The sequence below is a fragment of the Neomonachus schauinslandi genome, chromosome 11 (assembly GCF_002201575.2).
Source record: "Neomonachus schauinslandi chromosome 11, ASM220157v2, whole genome shotgun sequence".
Classification (NCBI taxonomy): Eukaryota; Metazoa; Chordata; class Mammalia; order Carnivora; family Phocidae; genus Neomonachus; species Neomonachus schauinslandi.
This window is the reverse complement of record NC_058413.1, coordinates 51,721,949-51,743,621: the sequence shown is the minus strand read 5'-3', so window position 1 is coordinate 51,743,621 and position 21,673 is coordinate 51,721,949. Positions and strand designations below refer to the sequence as shown.

The window sequence follows — 21,673 nt, the reverse complement described above, 5'->3', positions numbered from 1 at the left end:
CTCGATCCCGGGACTCCAGGATCACGACCTGAGCCGAAGGCAGTCGCCCAACCGACTGAGCCACCCAGGCGCCCCTCAGCAATAGCTTCTGATCTCACTGGGGACAGATACTTCACCTATGAGACATCCAAGTCCCAGCACTTTGTACAGATGGCATTTAGAGCTATTATAGCTAAGACGTGGGTCCTTGTTAGATGTCGAAGAGGTGCACAAGAGTTGGGAAGCGTCTTAGATGTGGGACATGTATCTTGTGGGTTCTAAAGAGTGTGTATGTGTGAGGAGGGGGCTGAGTGGGAGTGGAGGTGCTGTGGGTTGGTTTGGGAGACATGGAAGGTGAGCAGTTGGGAACACAGTTGGAATTGGGAGGGAGGAGTAATTGGTTCTAAGGAGATAGCCAGGAGCTCTGCCCGGACCCCTGCACCCAAAGGGGCGCTCCTCCTCTTCCAGCTTTACATCCGTGAATTCTGTTCACCGCTGAAGCTGGCTGCGCCTGTTTTGTTGGGGGCTCTAGAGAGATGTTTCCCGTCCATCTGTTCTCACCCACATCTCCTCACTACTGCTTCACTTGGGGTGGGGGTGGGGTTGAATTCTTTGCATCACCGCCAGGGAGATCACTTTTCCGAGCTCATAGAGCTAAACATACCTCGTGACAGCTGGTCCGGGCTCTTCAGAGAGCTCTTGAGCTGTGGCTCCAGCCAGTGCTGCATTCCCCGTGGTAAGGCGAGACGTTTAGGGAGCCTTCTTAGACCTTCCTGAGAGAAGAGCTACTTGTTCTCAGTCTGAAATAGTAAATCTTTGTTGTGGGAGCCAAAAGTCGCCTCTTTGGTTTGGTTTGGGTTTTGCTTTTTGTTGCTTTTAAACTTTGTCTTAAATCAGACGTTAGCTATTAGCTGGATGTGGGACAGAGTTCAGAGTGATATGTGGCGGAGCCTACCTCAGGTACATTGGACGTCAGAGTTCAAGTTCGGTGCAGCATTCTTGTCTGCTGTGTTTATGGCTGGATCACTGGGACCTCCATGAAAGCCTTTATGGTTTGGCAGGGGAGATAGTAACACTGGTGAGGGCGTACACGGCCCAGAAGAGCCTCCTTTGATGAAGAAGCTTTTTCTCTTACTTTCATATCCTTCCTTATCTCACCCGCCTGCCAATAATAATGACGACTAACATTTGAGTTGTGCTTTACAACGTAACAGAGTGCTTCTGTGTGCATCAGGAATCACAAGCTCTCTGCTCCCAGACCAGAGAGCACATACCTCTTCAGAAGGGGGCAGCTGATGCTCAGCTCTGGCACATTGTTGCCGGTCCTTCTGCAAAGCCAGGAGTGGTGCCCTGGGGGTGGGGGTGGAGGCCTCCTGACCTCCGCCAGCACCAACCCCCGCCCCCCACCAAGCGGCTCCAGATGACAACATGTACATCATGTCCTTTGATATGGACAATTGACTTTTTTTTTCTTAGCTTTAAGTAAAATGTGAATAAAAGCATCTTCAGAAAATGTTGCATTTTGAAGTTAATTTGTAATGGACAACCTATATAAAAATAATGAGCTTGCCATGCTGACACCAGCTCTTGACGTCCCTGAGCCACCATTTCCCTTGCAATTGAATTGCAGCCCTTAAGCCCTTAAGATCTAGGAGTTCAATGTCTAGATCTTTAGATTTTTTTTTTTTTTTTAAAGATAGCCTGGGGGTGCCTGGCTGGCTCATTCGGTGGAGCATGGGACTCTTGATCTCGGGGTTGTGAGTTCATGTTGGGTGTAGAGATTACTTAAAAATAAAATCTTAAAAAAAATAAAAAAAATAAAGATAGCCTGAAAAGCTGGACTTTCTTGGTATGAAATCTGATTTTTAAATATGGGTTCCGTTTAGAAAATGCTCTGTGGGCCCTTAAAAGATAGGTGCAAAGGCAGCTTTTGACTTCTGCAAGCATGTCTCATTTACTCCTTAGCACGCTTAGATGAGAGGGATGCCTAGTTCTCGTTCTGATGGGGAAACTGGGTCAGAGAGGCCAAATCACTTGCCCAAAAGTCACACAGGAAGGAAGGGGTCTGTTTCTATAGGTTGTGCACTCTTTCTATTTATAGTATACTGCCTTTCCTCCTCTTAAGGTCTGATTGGTGCATCCCATGTCTTTGTTCTCTAAAGAGGTTCCCTTCAGCTTCAGGCCCTTCCTTCAGGTAGAGCTTCTGTCAGCCCACATTCCTCATTTGGCACCATCTTCTTGCTGGCCTTGTTTTCTGATCCCACTCCTTCTTTGCATGGTTTATGGGGCACCGATGGACCCTGGATGTGAGCCCCATGCAGGTCCTCCTTGTACTTTCTTCCCATGAGCTTCTCTGTCCTCTATATACCTCAGTGATCAGACTTGGCTATAAAAAGCAGTCTATTTCTTATTGGGTCCCGATCAGCAGCTGGTATGTGTCGTCAGATGGTTTCCTAAAGCTAGCTGGGAATGGCAGAAAATCCCCTCTCTTGGAGATTTTGGCATTTCTGCTCCTAAAGCCTGCATATGATGTGTGTTTCTCTAGTCTTAGGTTAAGAGGGTCTGGGTTAGAGCCCAAGAGGGCCAACACAGGGCATACCTATATCTGTCATCTGAGGGTTACAGATTTGATCTCTTTAAAATATTTGCAAATCCTGACAACTTTTCGTTACGTCCACACTACTACCTCATTTCAAGCTAGATTATTGTAGTAGCCACGTGACTTGTTCCTCTGCACCCGCTCTTGCCCTCCTATAGTCTGCTCTCCCACACAGCATTTAGAACAGTCTTTTATTTTTTTAATTTAATTTTTATTTTTTTATTATGTTCAATTAGCCAAACATATAGTACATCATTAGTTTTTGATGTAGTGTTCAACGAGTCATTAGTTGTGTATAACACCCAGTACTCATTACCACACGTGCCCTCGTTAATACCCATTAGAACAGTCTTTAAAGGGCGCCTGGTGGCTCAGTTGGTTAAGCGACTGCCTTCGGCTCAGGTCATGATCCTGGAGTCCCTGGATCGAGTCCCGCATCGGGCTCCCTGCTCGGCAGGGAGTCTGCTTCTCCCTCTGACCCTCCTCCCTCTCATGCTCTCTGTCTCTCTTTCATTGTCTCTCTCGCAAATAAATAAAATCTTAAAAAAAAAAAAAAAGAACAGTCTTTAAAAAATATAAATGTAGGGGCACGTGGGTGGTGCAGTTGGTTAAGCATTGGACTCTTGGTTTTGGCTCAGATGGTGATCTCATGGTTGTGGGATTGAGCCCCGAGTTGGGCTTCATGCTCAGCAGGGAGTCTGCTTGAGATTCTCTCCCTCACCCTCTGCCCCCCCCCCCCACTCGTGCACACGCACTGTCTCTCTCTCTGGAATAAATAAATCTTAATATATATATATGTGTATATATACATATATATATACACACGCACATTTATATATATATATAAATGTGATCATGTTGCATCTCTGTCAAATTCCTCCAACAGCTTCCCTCTCAGAGTCGAAGTCCAAGTCCTTATAATGGTCTACAAGGGCTTATGATCTGGACCCCTGGTTCTTCCCTAGTTCATGTCCCACTAGTCACCGCCTCTCATTTCTCTTCAGCCACATTGGCCCCCTTGCTATTCCTTGAACATACTGAGCATGTTCTTGCCTCAGGGCCTTTGCATTTGCCATTCCCTATGCTTCAGATACTCTTCTCCCAGTTATTCTGCTTGCCTTTCTAACATCTGCTTCAGATATATGCTTGAAAGTTACCTTCTTAATGAGACCTTCCTTGACTTGTCTAAAATGACAGACCATGAATACCACTACTCTTGGCATTTCCTATTCCTCTTTCTTGCTTTATAGGAATTATTGTCTCTCTCACCCTAAGAGGATGTTAGCTCAATGACGGTAAAGATTTGTATCTGTTTTGTTTATTACTTACTGCATTTCTAGTGCCTGGAACTATGCCCGGTACTTAGAAATTTTACATCTATTGACTAAATGAATAAATGAATTTCTGTCCCCAGACTGGCTATGTCAGACTGCTTGTGACTCTGTCTTCCCTGAGATGTCCCTGTGTCTGCTGTCTAAGGTCTAGTGATCTCATCACTTAGGTGTCCAGGGAGAGCAATCAGACTCTCAATAAATTAACAAAATTGTCCTAAAATTAATTTTGAAAAATCAACAGCTGAGACTGACAAGAAATATTCTGAAATATAAGAGCCATGGGAAGAGGGGGTCCAGGCATTAGAAATTATTATTGCAGTATAAAATAAAATAAAAGGCATAATAAAATAGTCAACCGCTAGGACAAAAATAGAAATACCATTTAGTGCAAAAGAATGCGGAGCCTAGAAATGTACTCGAGTATACATAAGGACTTAATTTATTACTAAATAGCATTTTTCAAAATGAATAAAAGATAATTTAATGAATGGAGTTGGGATAACAGGGTGGCAACTTGGGAAAAAGTGTTAAAATTCACAACTTACAGCATAAAATGAATTGAAGGTCAGATGGCCTAAAAGGCTGTCTTAAAAAAATCAAAAAATACTTTTATCAGTTTCGTTTTTCTAAGAATCGACAAAATCTCTTTGCTCTGGGCTCTTTACCACGTCACCTGTGTAATCTTATTAAAAATAAATTCTCTCTCGGGGCACCTGGGTGGCTCAGTCGTTAAGCGTCTGCCTTGGGCTCAGGTCATGATCCCAGGGTCCTGGGATCCAGCCCCGCATCGGGCTTCCTGCTCAGCGGGAAGCCTGCTTCTCCCTCTCCCACTTGCCCTGCCTGTGTTCCCTCTCTCGCTGTGTCTCTCTGTCATATAAATAAATAAAATCTTTAAAATTAAATAAATAAATAAAAAATAAAATATTAAAAAAAAATTCTCTCGGGATGCCTGGTTGGCTCAGTTGGTTAAGCGTCTGCCTTTGGCTCAGGTCATGATCCCAGGGTCCTGGGCTCGAGCCCCGCATCAGGCTTTCTTTCTCCCTTTTTTTTTCTTTTTTTAAAGATTTTATTTATTTATTTGACAGAGAGAGAGAGAGCACAAGCAGGGGGAGCAGCAAGCAGAGGGAGAGGGAGAAGCAGGCTCCCTGCGATGGAGCAGGGAGCCCGACGCGGGGCTCGATCCCAGGACCCTGGGATCATGACCTGAGCCGAAGGCAGACGCTTAACTGACAGAGCCACCCAGGTGCCCCATCCACATCAGGCTTTCTGCTCAGTGGGGAGCCTGCTTCTCCCCCTCCCTCTGCCTGTCGCTCCCCCTGCTTGTGCACGCGTGCGCTCTCTTCCTCTTTCTCTATCTCAAAGAAATAAATAAAATCTAAAAAAAATTTCTAAAAGCTTTGATTTCTTCTGCTTTTCTTTTTTCTTGTAAGAGTATATTATGAAAAGAAATACCAATAATTAAAGGACAGCATCTACAGTGCTGGGGAAAAATTTGGACAATAAAGTCAGATCTCTTGGGTTGGAATACAAATCCATCACTTATCAGCTGTAACCTTGAGGAAATGTTTGAGTTATCTAATGCTGTATAACAAACTTCCCCAAAACTCAATGGCTTAAAACAGCAACAACATTTCTTTTGTCATTTACCTGCAACCAGGGCATGGCTCAGCAGGGACAGCTCATCTGTGTCCACTTGAGATCAGATGCAGTGACTCAGAAGCCGGGGACTGGAATCACCTGAAGCCTCAGTCACTCACATGTCTGACTCCTGGGCTGTGGAGACAAACAGCTGCGGCTGCTCAGACATCTCTCTATATTTCTATATAGTCTTTCCACATGATCTCTCCAGAATGGTGGCTTTTGGGTAGCCAGGCTCCATATATGTTGTTCAGGACTCTCACGGCATGTGTCCCAAAAGGGAGAGAGCCAGGTGGACTCTGTATTGCCTTTTCTCACCTAGCCTTGGAGTCATTTGACATTACTGCTGCCACATTCTATTTGTTAGAAGATGAGTCACTCATATCAGCCTATATTCAGGGGCAGGGGAATTCACCTTTTGTGGGAGGATTGTCGTAGAATTGTGGACACATTTTAAAACCATCATAACAAGTAATTTAATCTCTCAATTTAATGTGATTTGGGGCAAGTTGCATTATCTTAGAGTATTACTGTTCTCGTTTGTAAAATAGGTGTGATAATTCATTGGTTGTAGAGGATTAGATGAAAAAGTATTGTAGAAGTTCTTGGAATATTGCTTAGTTGTATAAACAAGTGATCGCAAATTGTTAATCCTTTTTCCCCATCCTTCTTCCTTCTTCTAGCTGATTGAATTCTGGTTAACTATTATTTAGTATCTATCCATAATTAGAAAAATATGAGGGAGGACTTATTCATTTTCTTCAAGTGAAACATACAACAAAAAAGAAGAGGCAGTGTAGTTGGCAACTAGGACATATGCACTTGGAAAGACAGATAAGTGGTGTGATACACATCTACGTTGGGTGGATGGAGTGTGCTGTGGAAAGCTGGATGGCCTGCATGGAGATCTTGGTGGGCTGGCTCCTAGGTATCTCTTGTGACTTGTGTGCTTTTCCCTTGCAGTTCCTGAGGGAAGACCTCAATTACCATGACCCGACAGTGAAACACAGCACCTTCCATGGTGAGGATAAGCTCATCAGTGTGGAGGACCTGTGGAAGGCATGGAAGTCTTCAGAAGGTAATAGGCAGCTTGGTTGTCAATCTTAGTTGCTGGAAGGTTTAGAGAAGACAGATGAAGATGGGCAGCAACTTGGCCTTAAAAGTACATGAGTATAAAATGCTTTGTAAAGAACAAATTATTAAAATGGTTCATATAGTCACTGAATAAGACTGAATCTAGTCACTGCTGGGAGTGGGGGAAGATGCTCCAAATAGAGTTGGAGCTGCTCCTCATTGGAATTCTAATTGAATTCCATCATGTCCCTCCCCATCTCCACCACCTACCCCACTTTCTGCTGCTTCTCCAGAGATAGGGAGCTTGTTGGCCTTTTGAGGCAGCCCCTTCCTTCCATAGCTCCCCACTTGGTCTCAGCTCTGCGGAGACCTAGGTGATTCAAAGATTGGCTGGAAGTAAGATGGAGTCTCCCCTGAGCCTTCTCTTTTCCAGGTTAAATAGCCAGGTTCTTTGAAGGAAACATGTTTTCTCAGCCTCCTCCTCATCTTGGTTTCCTGCCTGTGAACACTTTTGTTAATGTCTTAGATCATAGCTCCTAGAGTCGGATGCAGACCCCTAGGTGTGGTTTGACCAGCTCAGAGTTGAGCAGGACTGTCAACTTCTTAGTTCTGGACCCTGTGTGCATCTATGAATGCAGCCTGATTAGATACTGGAGTCTTCAGCAGGCATGTCATTCTGTGGCCTCATGTGGAACTTATTAAATAAAAACTTTAGTTATTTCTTATACATAAAACTGTTAAACCATGACTACCATTTTTTTTTTTTCCTGGAGCATTTGCTTCAGAGCTCTGAGTGAAAGAGCATATCTAACCTTGTGAAGCTTGACAGGGAAGGGAAAAAACAGCACTTTAGCCTCCTCTCCATCTCTATATGTGGCTGGAGTGTCCTTTGATACTAACAAGATTGGAAGCAGTCTCTTTGCAGGGTCTCATAGGGTAGGTCTTGATGCTAAGAAGGGTTAAACTTCAGTGACCACCAGGGCCCCTGCTTTTGCAGATGAGGAGCCTTAGGCCCAGATTTATAAAGCGATTTTTTCATTTTCACACACTTAGTAAATAGTAGAGCCAGGATTTAGACCTGGACCTTCCTCTCGCTGGGCCAGTGCTTTTCCATGCCATCTCGGTTGAAAGCACTGGTCTGGTGGTAGAGAAAACCAGTTTTGGTAGGAAATGAGGCAGTGTCTATTTTTGTTTTAATCTTGCCTGGGATTATAGAATTTTAGATCTGGAAGGGATCATGTATAATGTACGTGGGGAACATGAGATTTGAAGCAAGAAGACCTGGATTCTAGTCCTGATACTTCTTGTTCACTCTGTGTTTTTATCAGTTTAGAAGAAGCGTAAGTGAGCTCTACAGACCGCTTTCTGGAAATCGTTAGGAGCCGAGTTCCTTGTGGGGACTTTGTTTAATAGCTCCTGAGCAGCTCTGGCTGTCTGCTGTTGTGAGATCAAGCAGTGAAATGATCTTTGGAATTATACCAGCACTGCCAGGAAAAATCTTCTATTAGTACTGTTTAATTTTAGTTTTCTCCTTTTTTCTGTAACAACATGAGGACATGGCGCCTGGGTTTGAAGACTGGGTTTCATAAGTGGGAATTTGGAATGAACAATGGCAGGGAGAGCATTCCTGGCCTTCTCTGAAAGCTCTCACAGAAGTAGCTGGGAAGGGAAAGTGACCAAGAGAGGGCAGAAACAGAGGGATGAAATCATAATACTAAAAAGCAGCCAAGACAATTTTCTGGTAAGAACTTTATTCCTGGACGCAGCAACTATTTGGAACACTTCCAAGTATGTTCTAAATGACAGGAAGATGGAAGACAATGGACTGAGTTTTGAGGGGTTGGTTCCCATTACCGATGAGCAGAGAAACATTCCAGCGCACTGGGAGGTAGCCCATAGCTAAGCCGAGAGGTGACATGTATGTATCATTTTAGGATTTGCTCACCATGTGTCATGCCTGGTGATTCGACAAGCTAAAAGTAAGGATCTTTATGTGTACTATTCCTCCTAACAATTTGCTTTGTTATTTACAACAAGGCCCCTAATCTCTGGAGTGATGATTCCCAGAGCTACAAAACGCATGTGATATTCTGGCGCTGGCACAAGCTGGCTGGCCTGAGTTTTGCTAGATGAGATAGATATCAGCAGTGCTCATTTGTGTGCAGAACATAAGCTGGCTAGTGTCAGTACCATCTACATGATTAGTGTGGTTAACATTTTCTGACTGATGGTGGGAGCCAGTGTTTTCTCAGTGTTACTTAGATTTTAACAGAAAAGCCTGATAATTGCTACATTAGCCAGTTCTAGACTTCAGTAATAAAAACAACAAGAACTAAAAAACTGACTTTAATATTTACATAGTATTTGATATATGCTAGCCACTGTTCTGAGTGATTTATGGATATTAACTCGTTTGTTTTGCACAAAAACCCTTTGAAGTCGAAATGCCATGATTGTCTCCATTTACAGATGAGGAATATGAGGCAGAGAGAGTGTTTCATGAAATAATGCAATGCGATTCTGTCACTGACTGCCCAGTTAGTGCAGGCTTCACAGGTTAAGGGCATAGTCCCCAAGAGGACTGCTGTCACTTCAGACACTGACCAGCCATAAACTTTGGGTGTTTCCAGCCACCTGTGCTCTGACCGACTGGCTACAAATCATGGGTTCCCACTATCCCCTCAGTTTGACAATTTGCTAAATGACTCACAGAACTCAGGAAAGTGCTGTACTTATGATTACCATTTTACTATAGTGGATAAAAGTTAGGGCCAGACAAAAGAAGAGACCAATAGGGCGAGGTCTAGGAGGGTCCTGAATTTGGAGCTTCTGTCTCTTCCCTTCATGGAATCAGGACTTATCACCCTCCCAGCACATTAATCACGAATATGTTTGCTGACTGGAAAGCTCATCTGAGCCTCAGTGTCCAGAGTTTTTATTGAGGTCCTATTTCATAGACATGATTGATTGAATCACTGGCTCCATGATGGCACTCATTCTGCACCCCCTTTTCCTTTCTGAAGGTTGGGCTAATATCTCCTGGCCCAAAGGCCCAATCCCCTAGTCACCTGGTTGGTCTTTCTGGTCACTAGCCCCCATCCAGAGTCATTAGCTCAAACTCAAGTGTGATCCAAGGGCTCCACCATGAATAACAGAGATATTCCTATCACCAGGGAAATTGACCTGAAGACAAAGACCACCGAATTCTTTGTTATACAAAATTAAGTAAGAAAGAGTCGAACAAACTGGGCTGAGGAAGGATCAAGAACAAGGGAAACTCCAGGGATCCCAGCAGCAGGGACTAGGGGATTGGCCTTTTCTAATTAGCTACTCTTAGATGTCTCTGCTTCATTCATTTTTTATCTAACTAAGTATCTTTGCTCAACGGTCAGATATGGTGGAGGGAGAATCAGATTGGCATAGTTTGGATCACAGACTTATTATGTAGGGTAGAGGTAGTGAGAGAATATGTATGGGGCTTGGTGGGGGGCTGCAGCAATTTCCAATCCCTCTAAGAGGAAGGGGGGCTGGCAGTTCTTTAAAGGAAGGTAGGCCGGGTAGATTTTGTAGAATCTTTGAGAAACAGAATTATTGTTTGCATATTTGAGCCAGTAGAAACAGTAACAGTGCCCTTAGAGGATGGTGGGAGGCACTGACCTAAGAGGATTCTCCTCTAAAACACGGTTTCTATTCTTCTAAACAAAGTGCATCATTACTATTTTTTCTCCCCTTTCCTGGACATGTGATTTCAAAAGATGCTATCAGGCAAACAAAGTAATAATTTCTTTCCCCATTTGTATGGATCAAAACCATCTTAAACTATCAACTTTGATTCTAACTAAATAATATGATTCCAGCTAAAAGCAAAAGAACCCAGTATTCTAGTGTAACTTTGAACTTTGCCTTGAGAAAATATTTATTTTCTACTGGAAGTAATTTGGAAATAATTCCAAATAATAATTTGGAAATAATGAAATAAACTCAACAGATCTCCAGTTCTGTCTGTGCTATTCTTTGTAGGATGGGATTTTTCATAGGAGGCAGTTGGAGAAATATTGGCAAACCGGGAGGCTTTTAGAGAGAAACCCTGCAGAACTGGCCTTTCTCCGTTGACATAACCCAGCAGGGGCAGGTGGCATTGGACTTCTGTCTAAACCATTTCAGAAGTCAGATCAGTATAAAAGAGCAGGCATCCCCTTTTTGCTTTTACATAAGCCCAGTGAGAGGTGTTTATCCTCTTGTTTTAGTTACATAAAAATTACTTTGCTAAGTGAATCTTTAAGCCATTGAGTTAAATACCTCAGCCATTGTTGCTACATTTTAGGGGAGAAAGATATCATTGACTTTTTCTTTATCTTTGTCTTGGATTCTTTTAGATCCTTTTTTTCCAACAAAAACAACAACAGCAACAGCAACAAAACCCAACTAGCATCAATGCAGTGATTTAACACTGCAATCATTTTTGGTTTATATTAAATAGCTACTTGAAGGTAAAAGGTCTTACTTGAATCCACATTTAATAAAGGAAACTGAGCATCTCTCACCTCTTTCTGTTACCAAGTCCTAAGGATTCTACCTCTCTTCTATATTTTATGTGCATCTCCTATGATACTGCCTTAGCTCAACTTCATCTTTTTGAAAGATTTATTCAGTTGTACTTGATAATACAATCAGGTGTAAATATTGAAAGTGTATAATTTTTTTGAGTTTTGACACATGTATACAAATGGATATCCTTTATGAGATACATGTTTTGCAAAGATTTTCTTCCAGTCTGTGGCTTATCATTCTTTTGAAGAACGATAAGTTTCAATTTTTCTGAAGGCCAGTTTTTCAATTTGTGCTTTTGTGGATCATTCTTTGGTGTCATATGTAAGAAATATTTGCCTAACCCAAGGTTACACAAGGATTTTCTCCCATGTTCCCCTCTAGAAGTTTTATAGTTGTAGGTTTTATGTTTAGGCCTCTGATCTGTTCTGTATTCGTGTATGTTAGTGTTAAGTATGGATCCGAGATCTTTTTTGTGCTCATGGATGTCTCAATTGTTCTAGAACCATTTGTTGAAAATTCTGTCCTTTCTCCACTGCTAAAAATCAATTGGTATTAAGGAGGGCACGTATTGCATGGAGCACTGGGTGTTATACACAAACAGTGAATCGTGGAACACTACATCAAAAACTAATGGTGTACTGTATGGTGACTAACATAACATAATAAAAATAAATAAATAAATAATCCATATAAGTATGGGTTTATTTCTGGACTTTACATTCTGATCCACTGATCTATTTGTTCTTATTGTCAATACCGTGCTATCTTGATTACAACAGTCTTATAATAACCTTTTAGTCAGATAGCGTTTGCCTTCCAACTTGGTTTCCCTTTTTCCAACTTGTTTTGGCTGTTTGTTTGTGAACCAACTTGTCAATTTCTACAAAAAAGCCTGATAGGATTTTGATTGGCATTACACTGAATCTGTAGCTCAGTTTGACAGAACTGACATCTTCCCAATATTGAGTTCTCTGATCCGTGAACAAGGTACATCTTTCAATTTATTTAGGAGACATACTTTCTCTTGGTAGTATTTTGTAGTTTTCAGTGTACAGGTCTTTCATATATTTTGTCAGATTTATCTCTATTTCATAGATTTTGGGTTATTGTAAATAGTATTTTTTAAATTGTGGTAAGATATGTAAAAATTTGATTTTTATATATTGATCCTTGTATTCTGCAACCTTGCAATAAACTCACTTATTAGTGAGATACCATCAGAGTTTCAACTGAAATAATCAAATCTTCTAATAAAGAAAGCTTTATTATTTTATTTTCCAATCTGGATGTCTTTAAAGACTTTTTCTTGTGGCGGTAATCTGGCTGGTTCAGTTGGTAGAGTGTGCAACTCTTGATCTCAGGGTTGTGGGTTTGGGCTCCATGTTGTGTGTAGAGATTACCTAAATAAATAAGGTCTTTTTTTTTTAAGGTTTTATTTATTCTTTTGAGGGGGGGGAGTACAAGCAGGGGGAGCAGCAGAGGGAAAGGGAGAAGCAGGCTCTCTGCTGAGCAGGGAGCCCGATGTGGGGCTCAAACCCAGGACCCTGGGATCATGACCTGAGCTGAAGGCAGATGCCCAACCAACTGAGCCACCCAGGTGCCCCAATAAATAAGGTCTTTAAAAAAAAATCCTTCTTCTTGTCTGATTGCCCTGGTTAGTATCTCCAGTACAGTCTTGAAAGGAAGTGGTAACAGTAGGCATCTGTGTCTTGTTTCTGATCTCAGGAGGAAAACATTCAGTCTTTCACCATTAAATATAACATTAGCTGTGGGCATTTTTTTGCAAAAGTCTTTTGTTAAATTGAGGAAGTGACTTTCTATTACTGATTTGCTGAGAGCTTTTATCAGGAATGGATGTTGGATTTTATCAAATGAGTTTTCTGTGTCTGTTGAGATGATTGCCTGGTTTTTCTATTTTTATTTGCTAAGATGGTGAATTACATTGATTTTTTAATTTTTTAAAATATTTTATTTATTTATTTGACAGAGAGAGACACAGCGAGAGAGGGAACACAAGCAGGGGGAGTGGGAGAGGGAGAAGCAGGCTTCCCACCAAGCAGGAGCCCAATGTGGGGCTTGATCCCAGGACCCTGGGACCATGACCTGAGCTGAAGGCAGATGCTTAACGACTGAGCCACCCAGGCGCCCTACATTGATTATTTTTAAAAAAGATTTTATTTATTTATTTGAGAGAGCGAGAGCGAGAGCACATGAACAGGGGGAGGGCAGAGAGAGAGGGAGAGAGAGAATCCCAAGGAGACTCCACCTTGAGCATGGAGCCCAACTTGGGGCTTGATCTCACAACCCCAAGATCATGACCTGAACCAAAATCAAGAGTCACATGCTTAACTGACTAAGCCACCCAGGCACCCCACATTGATTAATTTTTAAATGTTAATCCAACCCTGCATTCTTGGGATAAACCCCACTTGGTCATTATCCTTTTACTCTATGGTTGGATTCTATTTGCTAAAATTTTGTTTCAAATTTTTATATCTTTGTTAATGAGGGATATTGGTTTATAGTTTTCTTATAATACCTTTGTTTTTGGTATCAGGATTATGCTGGCCTCATTGAATTAATTGGGAAGTATTCTTCAATTTTTCAGAAGACTTCATATAGAGTTGGTATTATTTTTCTGTAAATACTTGCTAGAGTTCACCAATAAAGCCACATGATCCTGGAGTTTTCTTTGTGACAAGGTTTTTAATAACAGTGTCAATTTCTTGAATAGGTATAGGACTATTAGGTTATCTATTTCTTCTTGAGTGAGCTTTTGTAGTTTGTGTCTTCAATTTGTCTATTTCATTAAGTCATCAATTTACTGGCGTACATTTATTCATAACCTTTTCTTTTTTTTTTAAAGATTTTATTTATTTATTTGAGAGAGAGAGAATGAGAGACAGAGAGCACAAGAGGGAAGAGGGTCAGAGGGAGAAGCAGACCCCCTGCTGAGCAGGGAGCCCAATGTGGGACTCGATCCCGGGACTCCAGGATCATGACCTGAGCTGAAGGCAATTGCTTAACCAACTGAGCCACCCAGGTGCCCCATAACTTTTTCTTATTATTCTTTTTAATATATTGATATGCTCAAAGGACCAGTGTTTGGTCACAAGGATTTTCTCTATTGTTGGCTATTTCATTGATTTTTACATTGATCTTTATTATTTTCTTTCTTCTGCTTACTTTGGGTTTAATTTGTTCATCTTTTCTAGTTTGTTAAGGTGGAAACTAAGATCATTGATTTGAGGCCTTTCCTTTTTTCTAATATAGACATTTAATGCTATAAATTTCCCGTTAAGTACTGCTTTAGGTATTTTGCAAATTCTGATGTGTTTTGGTTGTTTGCTTTTTTCTAACTGGTTTATTGGTGGCATAGACAGAGTAAAAATACCTAAAATGAAAACACAACTGGTGATGAATCCTTATTATCACTTTTTCTTTTTTCTTTTTTGGTCTGATACAGTCTCCAATAACTCCAATACAGTGTATTCCTTAATAATGTATTCCAATTTGAGGAATTCTTTTGGCCCTGGAAATGCATACCTCTGAAATCTGTCTTATATCTTATATCCATCTAGTAATGTTCTTCACCATGTTAGATGATATGTTTTCTTTTGATTTTCATTCAGTTCAAAATACTTTCTCTTTCTTTTTTGATGTCTTTGATTCCTGAGTTTTTTAGAAGCATGGTATGTAGTTTTCAAATGTTGGGGGATTTTCCAGAGATTTTTCTGTTATCAATTTCCAGTTTAATTCCATTGTGGTCTGAGAACATACTTTGTATGGCTTGAATCCTTTAAAACATTTTAAAATTCTAGTTACTTAACATACAGTGTAATATTGGTTTCAGGAGTAGCAGTCCTTTCAATATTTTTTAATCCTTTAAAAATTTTTAAAATCTTTTTTTTTTTTTTTATGTCCCTGAACATCATATATCTTGGTATGTGCACTTGACTGTTGTTGGGTGGAGTGTTCTATAAACGTCAATCAGGCCATGTTGGTTGATGGTGTTGTTCAAGTCTGCTGTATCTTTGCTGATTTTCTGCCTATTGCTCTTATCAGTTATTGAGGGGGAGTATTTAAATTTCCAACTATAATTGTGGATTTGCCTATTTCTCCTTGCCTATTAATTCTATGAGTTTTTCTTCATGTATTTTTTTTTAAAGATTTTATTTATTTATTTGACAGAGACACAGCAAGAGAGGGAACACAAGCAGGGGGAGTGGGAGAGGGAGAAGCAGGCTTCCCGCCGAGCAGGGAGCCCGATGCGGGGCTCGATGTGGGGCTCAATCCCAGGACCCTGAGATCATGACCTGAGCCAAAGGCAGATGCTTAATGACTGAGCCACCCAGGCGCCCCTCTTCATGTATTTTGAAGGTTTCTTACTAGGTGCATAAAGATTTAGGATTTTTTTTTTAAGTTTATTTATTTAAGTAATCTCTACACCCAATGTAGGACTCGAACTCATGACCCTGAGATCAAAAGCCTCATTCTTTATCAGCTGAGCCAGCCAAGTGCCCCAAGATTTAAGATTATTTTGTCTTCTTGATTAATTGATCTCATTATTATGAAATGACTTTCTTTTTCCCTGGTGATAGTCTTTGCTCTGAAATCTCCTTTTATATTAATAAAACTTTCTTTCGAGTATTATTGGTTTTGTGTATCTTTTTCCATCTATTTACTTTTAATCTACGTGTGTGTGTTTTGGGGGGTGGCAGAAGGAGAGGGAGAGAGAATCTTTTTTTTTTTTTTTAAAGATTTTATTTATTTATTTAACACAGAGAGAGCAAAAGACAGAGAGACAGAGAGCAAGCACAAGCAGCGGGAACAGCAGGCAGAGGGAGAAGCAGGAGCCTGTTGCGGGGCTCAATCCCAGGACCCTGGAATCATGACCTGAGCTGATGGCAGACGCTTAACTGACTGAGCCACCCAATTGCCCCGAGGTAGAGAGAATCTTAAGCAGGCTTCACACCCAGTGAGGAGCCCGACATGGGGCTCCATCTCACGACCCTGAGATCATGACCTGAGTTGAAATCAAGAGTCAGATGCTTAACCGACTGAGCCACCCAGGCACCCCCTTGTGTTTTTATATTTAAATGCATTTCTTATAAACAGTTTATGATTGGGTCTTGTATTTTTTTTTGCAATCTGATAATCTCTGTCTTTTAGTTGGGTTATTTAGACCATTTACATTTAATGTGGTTATTAATGTGATTAGATTTGAGGCTACTATCTTGCTATTTGTTTTCTGTTTTCTCCTGCTGTTTTTTTTTTATTCCCTTTCCCTCTTTTTCTGCCTTCTTTTGGATTAATGAGTAGTTTTTATGATTCCATTTTATCTTTTTTTTATTGGTTTAACTCTTTCGTTATTTTAGTGATTGCTCTAGGAGATAAAATATGCATCTTTAATTTATCACAGTCTACTTTCTAGGGATATTATTATTTTAGTTTTTATTGAAATATAGTTGACACACAATATTACATTTGTTTCAGGCGTACAGCATAGTGATTCAGCAACTCTATATGTATGCTGTGCTCACCACAGCTGTAGCTACTGTCACTATATAATGCTATTGCAATTGCCATACCACTGATTGTATTCCCTTTACTCTACCTTTCATTGCTGTGACTTATTCATTCTGTTTGGAAGCTTGTATATCCCACTCCCTTTCATTCATTTTGCCCTTTCCCCTAGCCCCTTCTCCTCTGGCAACCACAAGTTTGTTCTCTGTTTTATGGGTCTGTTTCTATTTTGTTTGTTTGTTCATTTATATTGTTCTTTTGATTCCATATATAAGTTAAATCATATGGTATTTATTTTTCTCTGTCTGACTTACTTTACTTCACATAATACCCTCCAGGTCCATCTGTGTTGTTGCATATGGTAACCACATTTTCTTTATCCATTCATCTACTGCTGGATACTTAAGATTGCTTTCATATCAAGATATGAAAAGGATATGGCTATTGTAAAACATGCTGCAGTAAACAGGGGTGCATATATTTTTTCAGATTAGTGTTTTCATTTTCTTTGGGTAAATACCTAGTAGTAGAATTACTATTACTAGGTAGTAGTAGTAATCATATGGTAATTTTATTTTTAATTTTTTAAGGAACCTCCATACCGTATTCCACAGTGACTGCACCAGTTTATATTCCCACCAATAGTACATGAGGTTTCTGAAGAGATATTATTATACCTTATCACATATAGTGTAAGAACCACAGTAGTGTACTTCCATTTCTTCCCTCTCAACTTTAGTTCCACTCTGCACTGTGGCCTGGAAATTCTTTCAAAGCCAGAAGCTAGGGCAATTGTATCACCTGCCTCATTTGTTTACTATCTCTCAAAGATCACTGTCCATTGTAGGCTGATGTCCAATGTCTTGAAAACCATTGTTTCATATATTTTGTCTTTTTTTCCCCTTTTTTTTTTGGTTGTTTCAGGAGGGAGGATGAATTCCATTCTAGTTACTTCATCTTAGCCTGAAGCAGAAACCTCCCCTTAATCATCTTTTGCTTGGATGCTTTCATACTATTCTTCTTGGCTCAGTCTACTTCTACTTAGTTTGTCCTTTGATTGGTTCCAGAGAGATCTTTCAGAAGTAAATATCTGACCATGTCCCTGCTTGCATTTCTCAGTGGCTTCTCATTAAAAAAAAAAAAAAAAAATTTTTTAAATAATGAAACAAACATGCTAGGACACCAAATTCTTAGGTGGAAGAAATATTCTTAATTGGAACCTGGATAAATAAAGGTATTGCTAAAGATGGTACAAGTAAATTCCCATGTAATCATATATGATAATCATATGTTATTTTGAAGAGATAAATATTGGCTCTTCTATTGGTTAGGTAACACTTGAGTTTCTGTAGAATTAGCAGTAAGCTTAGGTTACAACTGCCGTCTCATTTGGTACTCAACAAAATAAGGTACTTGAAAGCTCAGTAGTTGTTGATGAAACAAATTATTGTAGAAAATGCCATTGATTTTTTTAGTGTTTATCTATGAGATGCTAGATGCATTAAAATTAAGTGTCCATTTGTAATCTCAACTAAATTATCTCAGTTAGGGGAAAAAAGCTCAATATGTATATGTAAGTAAAAATCTAGTGATCTTTTATATCCTGAGAGTTTCTTCATATTTTAATGCTGTTTCTCCATCATGCCTATTCATCTTTGTAGTATTGGCCCCAAAAAGTACTGTTTCTCTCCTACAATTTGTGCAAACATGCCTGCATTAAAAAAGAAAAAAATTAACTGAGTACCTTCTATATACCAGGCATTGTGCTAGATTAGCATATCAGGCGCATGCTAATTTCTGTGATCTACTTATTTTTCTTATTTTTTTTTGAAAATTTTAATTTAAATTTAATTTAGTTAAAATATAGTGTATTATTAGTTTCAGGGGTAGAATTTAGTGATTCATCAGTTGCATGTAACACCCAGTGCTCATTACTTCATGTGCCTTCCTTAATGCCCATCACCCAGTTATCCCATCCCCCCGTCCACCTCCCCTCCAGCAACCCTCAGTTTGTTTCCTGTAGTTAAGAGTCTCTTATGGTTTGCCTCTCTGTTTTTATCTTACTTTATTTTTCCTTCCCTTCCCTTATGTTCATCTGTTTTGTTTCTTAAATTCCACATACAAGTGAAATCATATGGTATTTGTCTTTCTTTGAGTGACTTATTTCACTTAGCATAATACCTTCTAGTTCCATCCATGTTGTTGCAAATGGCAAGATTTCATTCTTTTCGATGGCTTAGTAATATTTAGTTGTATTTATATATCCCACATCTTCATTATCCATTCATCTGTCGATGGGCATCTGGGCTCTTTCCATAGTTTGGCTATTGTGGGCATTGCTGCTATGAACACTGAGGTGCAGGTGCCCCTTATTTTCTACCACTCTCCATCCCATCTCTTCTATAGCTACACTGATTTATCTGAAGTTACTAGGATATGTCGTTTCCTTTCATTCCTTGATGCTTTCATGTATACTGTTCCCTCTGTCCTTCCCCCTTGTTGATCTGATTAAATCCTATTTGACAATTAAGACTCAATTTAAGTATACCCTTCTTTAGGAAATCTTCCCTGGAAACCATAGGCTATGTTAGGTGCCTACTGTGTTCCCACAGCTCCTTACCCTTATCGCATCATCGCATTTAGCACACTAATTGCAACCATCTGTTCCCTTGCCTGTTTTCACACCAGACTGCTTGAGGGCATTATCTTATGTGATTTTATATCTTAACACTTAGCACAGGGTCTGGCCCAGTATAGGGATGGGGAAGACAGAAGTTTGCCCTTGGCTCTACCATTGTGTGATCTTAAACAAGTGGTTTGGCTCATTCAACATTCCAAAATAGGTTCTCTTACTATTCTGTGGCCATGCAGACCTGGTTTGTGCAGGGTGGCCTTGTGGGCCTGTCACCTGAGGCCTTGGCCCAAGGGCTGGATTCTTTTTGTAATGATGATTCAGGGCTTGAGGTTGACAGCGCATCAGAAAACTAAGACCCCTGCCTCCCTCAAGGTGCAGATGGCAAGCTGCTAGTGAAAGCCAGAAGGAAACCACTCAGAGAGACAAACCATAGGCCTAGGCCACAAACCGCTTTTAGGAGAGGGCCACTTTGGTAAGATTCTGTAGGTCTGTTGGAGTGCTCTTATCCAGAGTAGCCAGATAAGAAGCTAGGCTTTGTGATGCCTTTTCTGTCTCACTCTAGCAGTCAGCCATTCCTTTCTTGGTCCCCCCACATCACCCCATATGAAGTACTATCTTATCCTCATGTGTTTTCTTTTCTTTTTTTTTAGAGATAAGATGTTTTTATTTTTTTAAAGGTTTTATGTATGTATGTATGTATGTATGTATGTATTTGAGAGAGAGAGAGAGACCACACGCAGGGGGAGTGTTAGGCAGAGGGAGAGGGAGAAGCAGGTTCTCCGCTGAGCAAGGAGCCCGATGTGGGACTCCATCCCAGGACCCTGGGATCATGATCTGAGCCAAAGGCAGCCACTTAACCGACTGAGCCACCCAGGCACCCTCATGTGTTTTCTTATATGTCTCCTTCTCTAGAAGAGAGCCCTTGTGATGGAAGTTATGCATGTTTTTTTTTTTTTTAAAGATTTTATTTATTTATTTGACAGAGAGACAATAAGAGAGGGAACACAAGCAGGGGGAGTGGGAGAGGGAGAAGCAGGCCTCCCACTGAGCAGGGAGCCCGATGCGGGGCTCGATCCCAGGACCGTGGGATCATGACCTGAGCTGAAGGCAGACGCTTAAGGACTGAGCCACCCAGGTGCCCCAGAAGTTATGCATATTGGTCTCTGTATGTAGTAACTTGCCCAGAACCTACCAGAGTAGGAAGCCAGGGAGAGCTTGGTGAATGAATAAATGAATGGTGATGGTAATAATAATCAATATTTCCTTGGCATTTATTTATGCTAGGAGCTTCCCATATCTTCACTTTGCTCTTGTGACGTGAGAGCTCTGATTCTCACCATTTTATAGGTGACAAAAATGAGACCCAGAAAGGTTAAGTAACTTGTCTGTGGTCCTATGTCTAGTAAGTGGTAGATCCCGAATTCAAACAAAAGCCCACATTCTTAACCACTGTGCTGACTGTCTGACCAAAGGGCTGAGCAAAAGCTGACTGAGCAATCAGCTGAGTAACAGCTGTGTGAAGGAGAGGCAAAGAAAGGACTGTCAACAGTTCTGCCAGACGTAGTTCTTTTGGGATGTGGGTTTGAAACCACAAAACTAAATGAGGGCTTCATCCGGAGGCTCCACCAGTCCATTAGGGGAAAGAGATCCTGATTCAGGAGCCCATTTCTTACTGCTTATTCTTTCTCTGGCAAGACAAAGGATTGGCCAAGGCCAAGGATCTGTTCTGGCATATTCCCAGAGGTATTGCTATAGCTCAAGTGCTAGGGAGTAATACTTACTGTTGCATCTTTCTGGAATGCCTTTCCCCCAAGTATTCACATGGCTCACACCTTCATTTCACTGTCTGTTCCAATGTCACCTCATCAGAGAGGCCTTCCCCGATCCAATCTGAGAACGCGCTACTCTTTATTCTCTTACCCTGCTTTGTTTTTCTTCATTGTACTTATCACCACCCAACATAGAATTATTTGTTTATGGTATTTTAGTTTGTCTCTCTCCACCAGGGATCCGGGGCTCTGTTGTGTGTACTGTTGTATCCCTAGCTCCTGAAGCAGTGCCTGGCAAGTAGTCAATGCTTGATGTCTGTTTTTGTTTTTTTCAGTGAATAAATGATTTTGGAGTTTGAGACTACCTGCCTTCAAGGACTTTCATCATTTGGCCTCAGTAATGCCTCACTCTTCTTGTCTCTATATGTTACCCTTCAACTCCAGACAAACTGGAGTTAGTGTTCTCCGAACAGGCCTCACATTTTATAGTTCTCTCTTTGCTCAGGTTTCTTCCCTCTTTCATATATATATATATATATATATATATATATATATATATATATATATA

General features: G+C 40.7%; 1 protein-coding gene across 7 annotated transcripts in view; it reads left to right on the top strand.

Moving 5' to 3' along the window:
• STIM1 (stromal interaction molecule 1) overlaps positions 1-21,673 on the top strand; it is a 188,504-nt gene that overhangs the window by 125,934 nt on the left and 40,897 nt on the right. For all 7 annotated transcript variants that reach the window (XM_044919544.1, XM_044919547.1, XM_044919548.1 and 4 more), the window contains one exon: positions 6,514-6,628. In XM_044919544.1, coding sequence (XP_044775479.1) covers positions 6,514-6,628 — 115 coding nt within the window. The remainder of the gene's footprint in view (positions 1-6,513; positions 6,629-21,673) is intronic.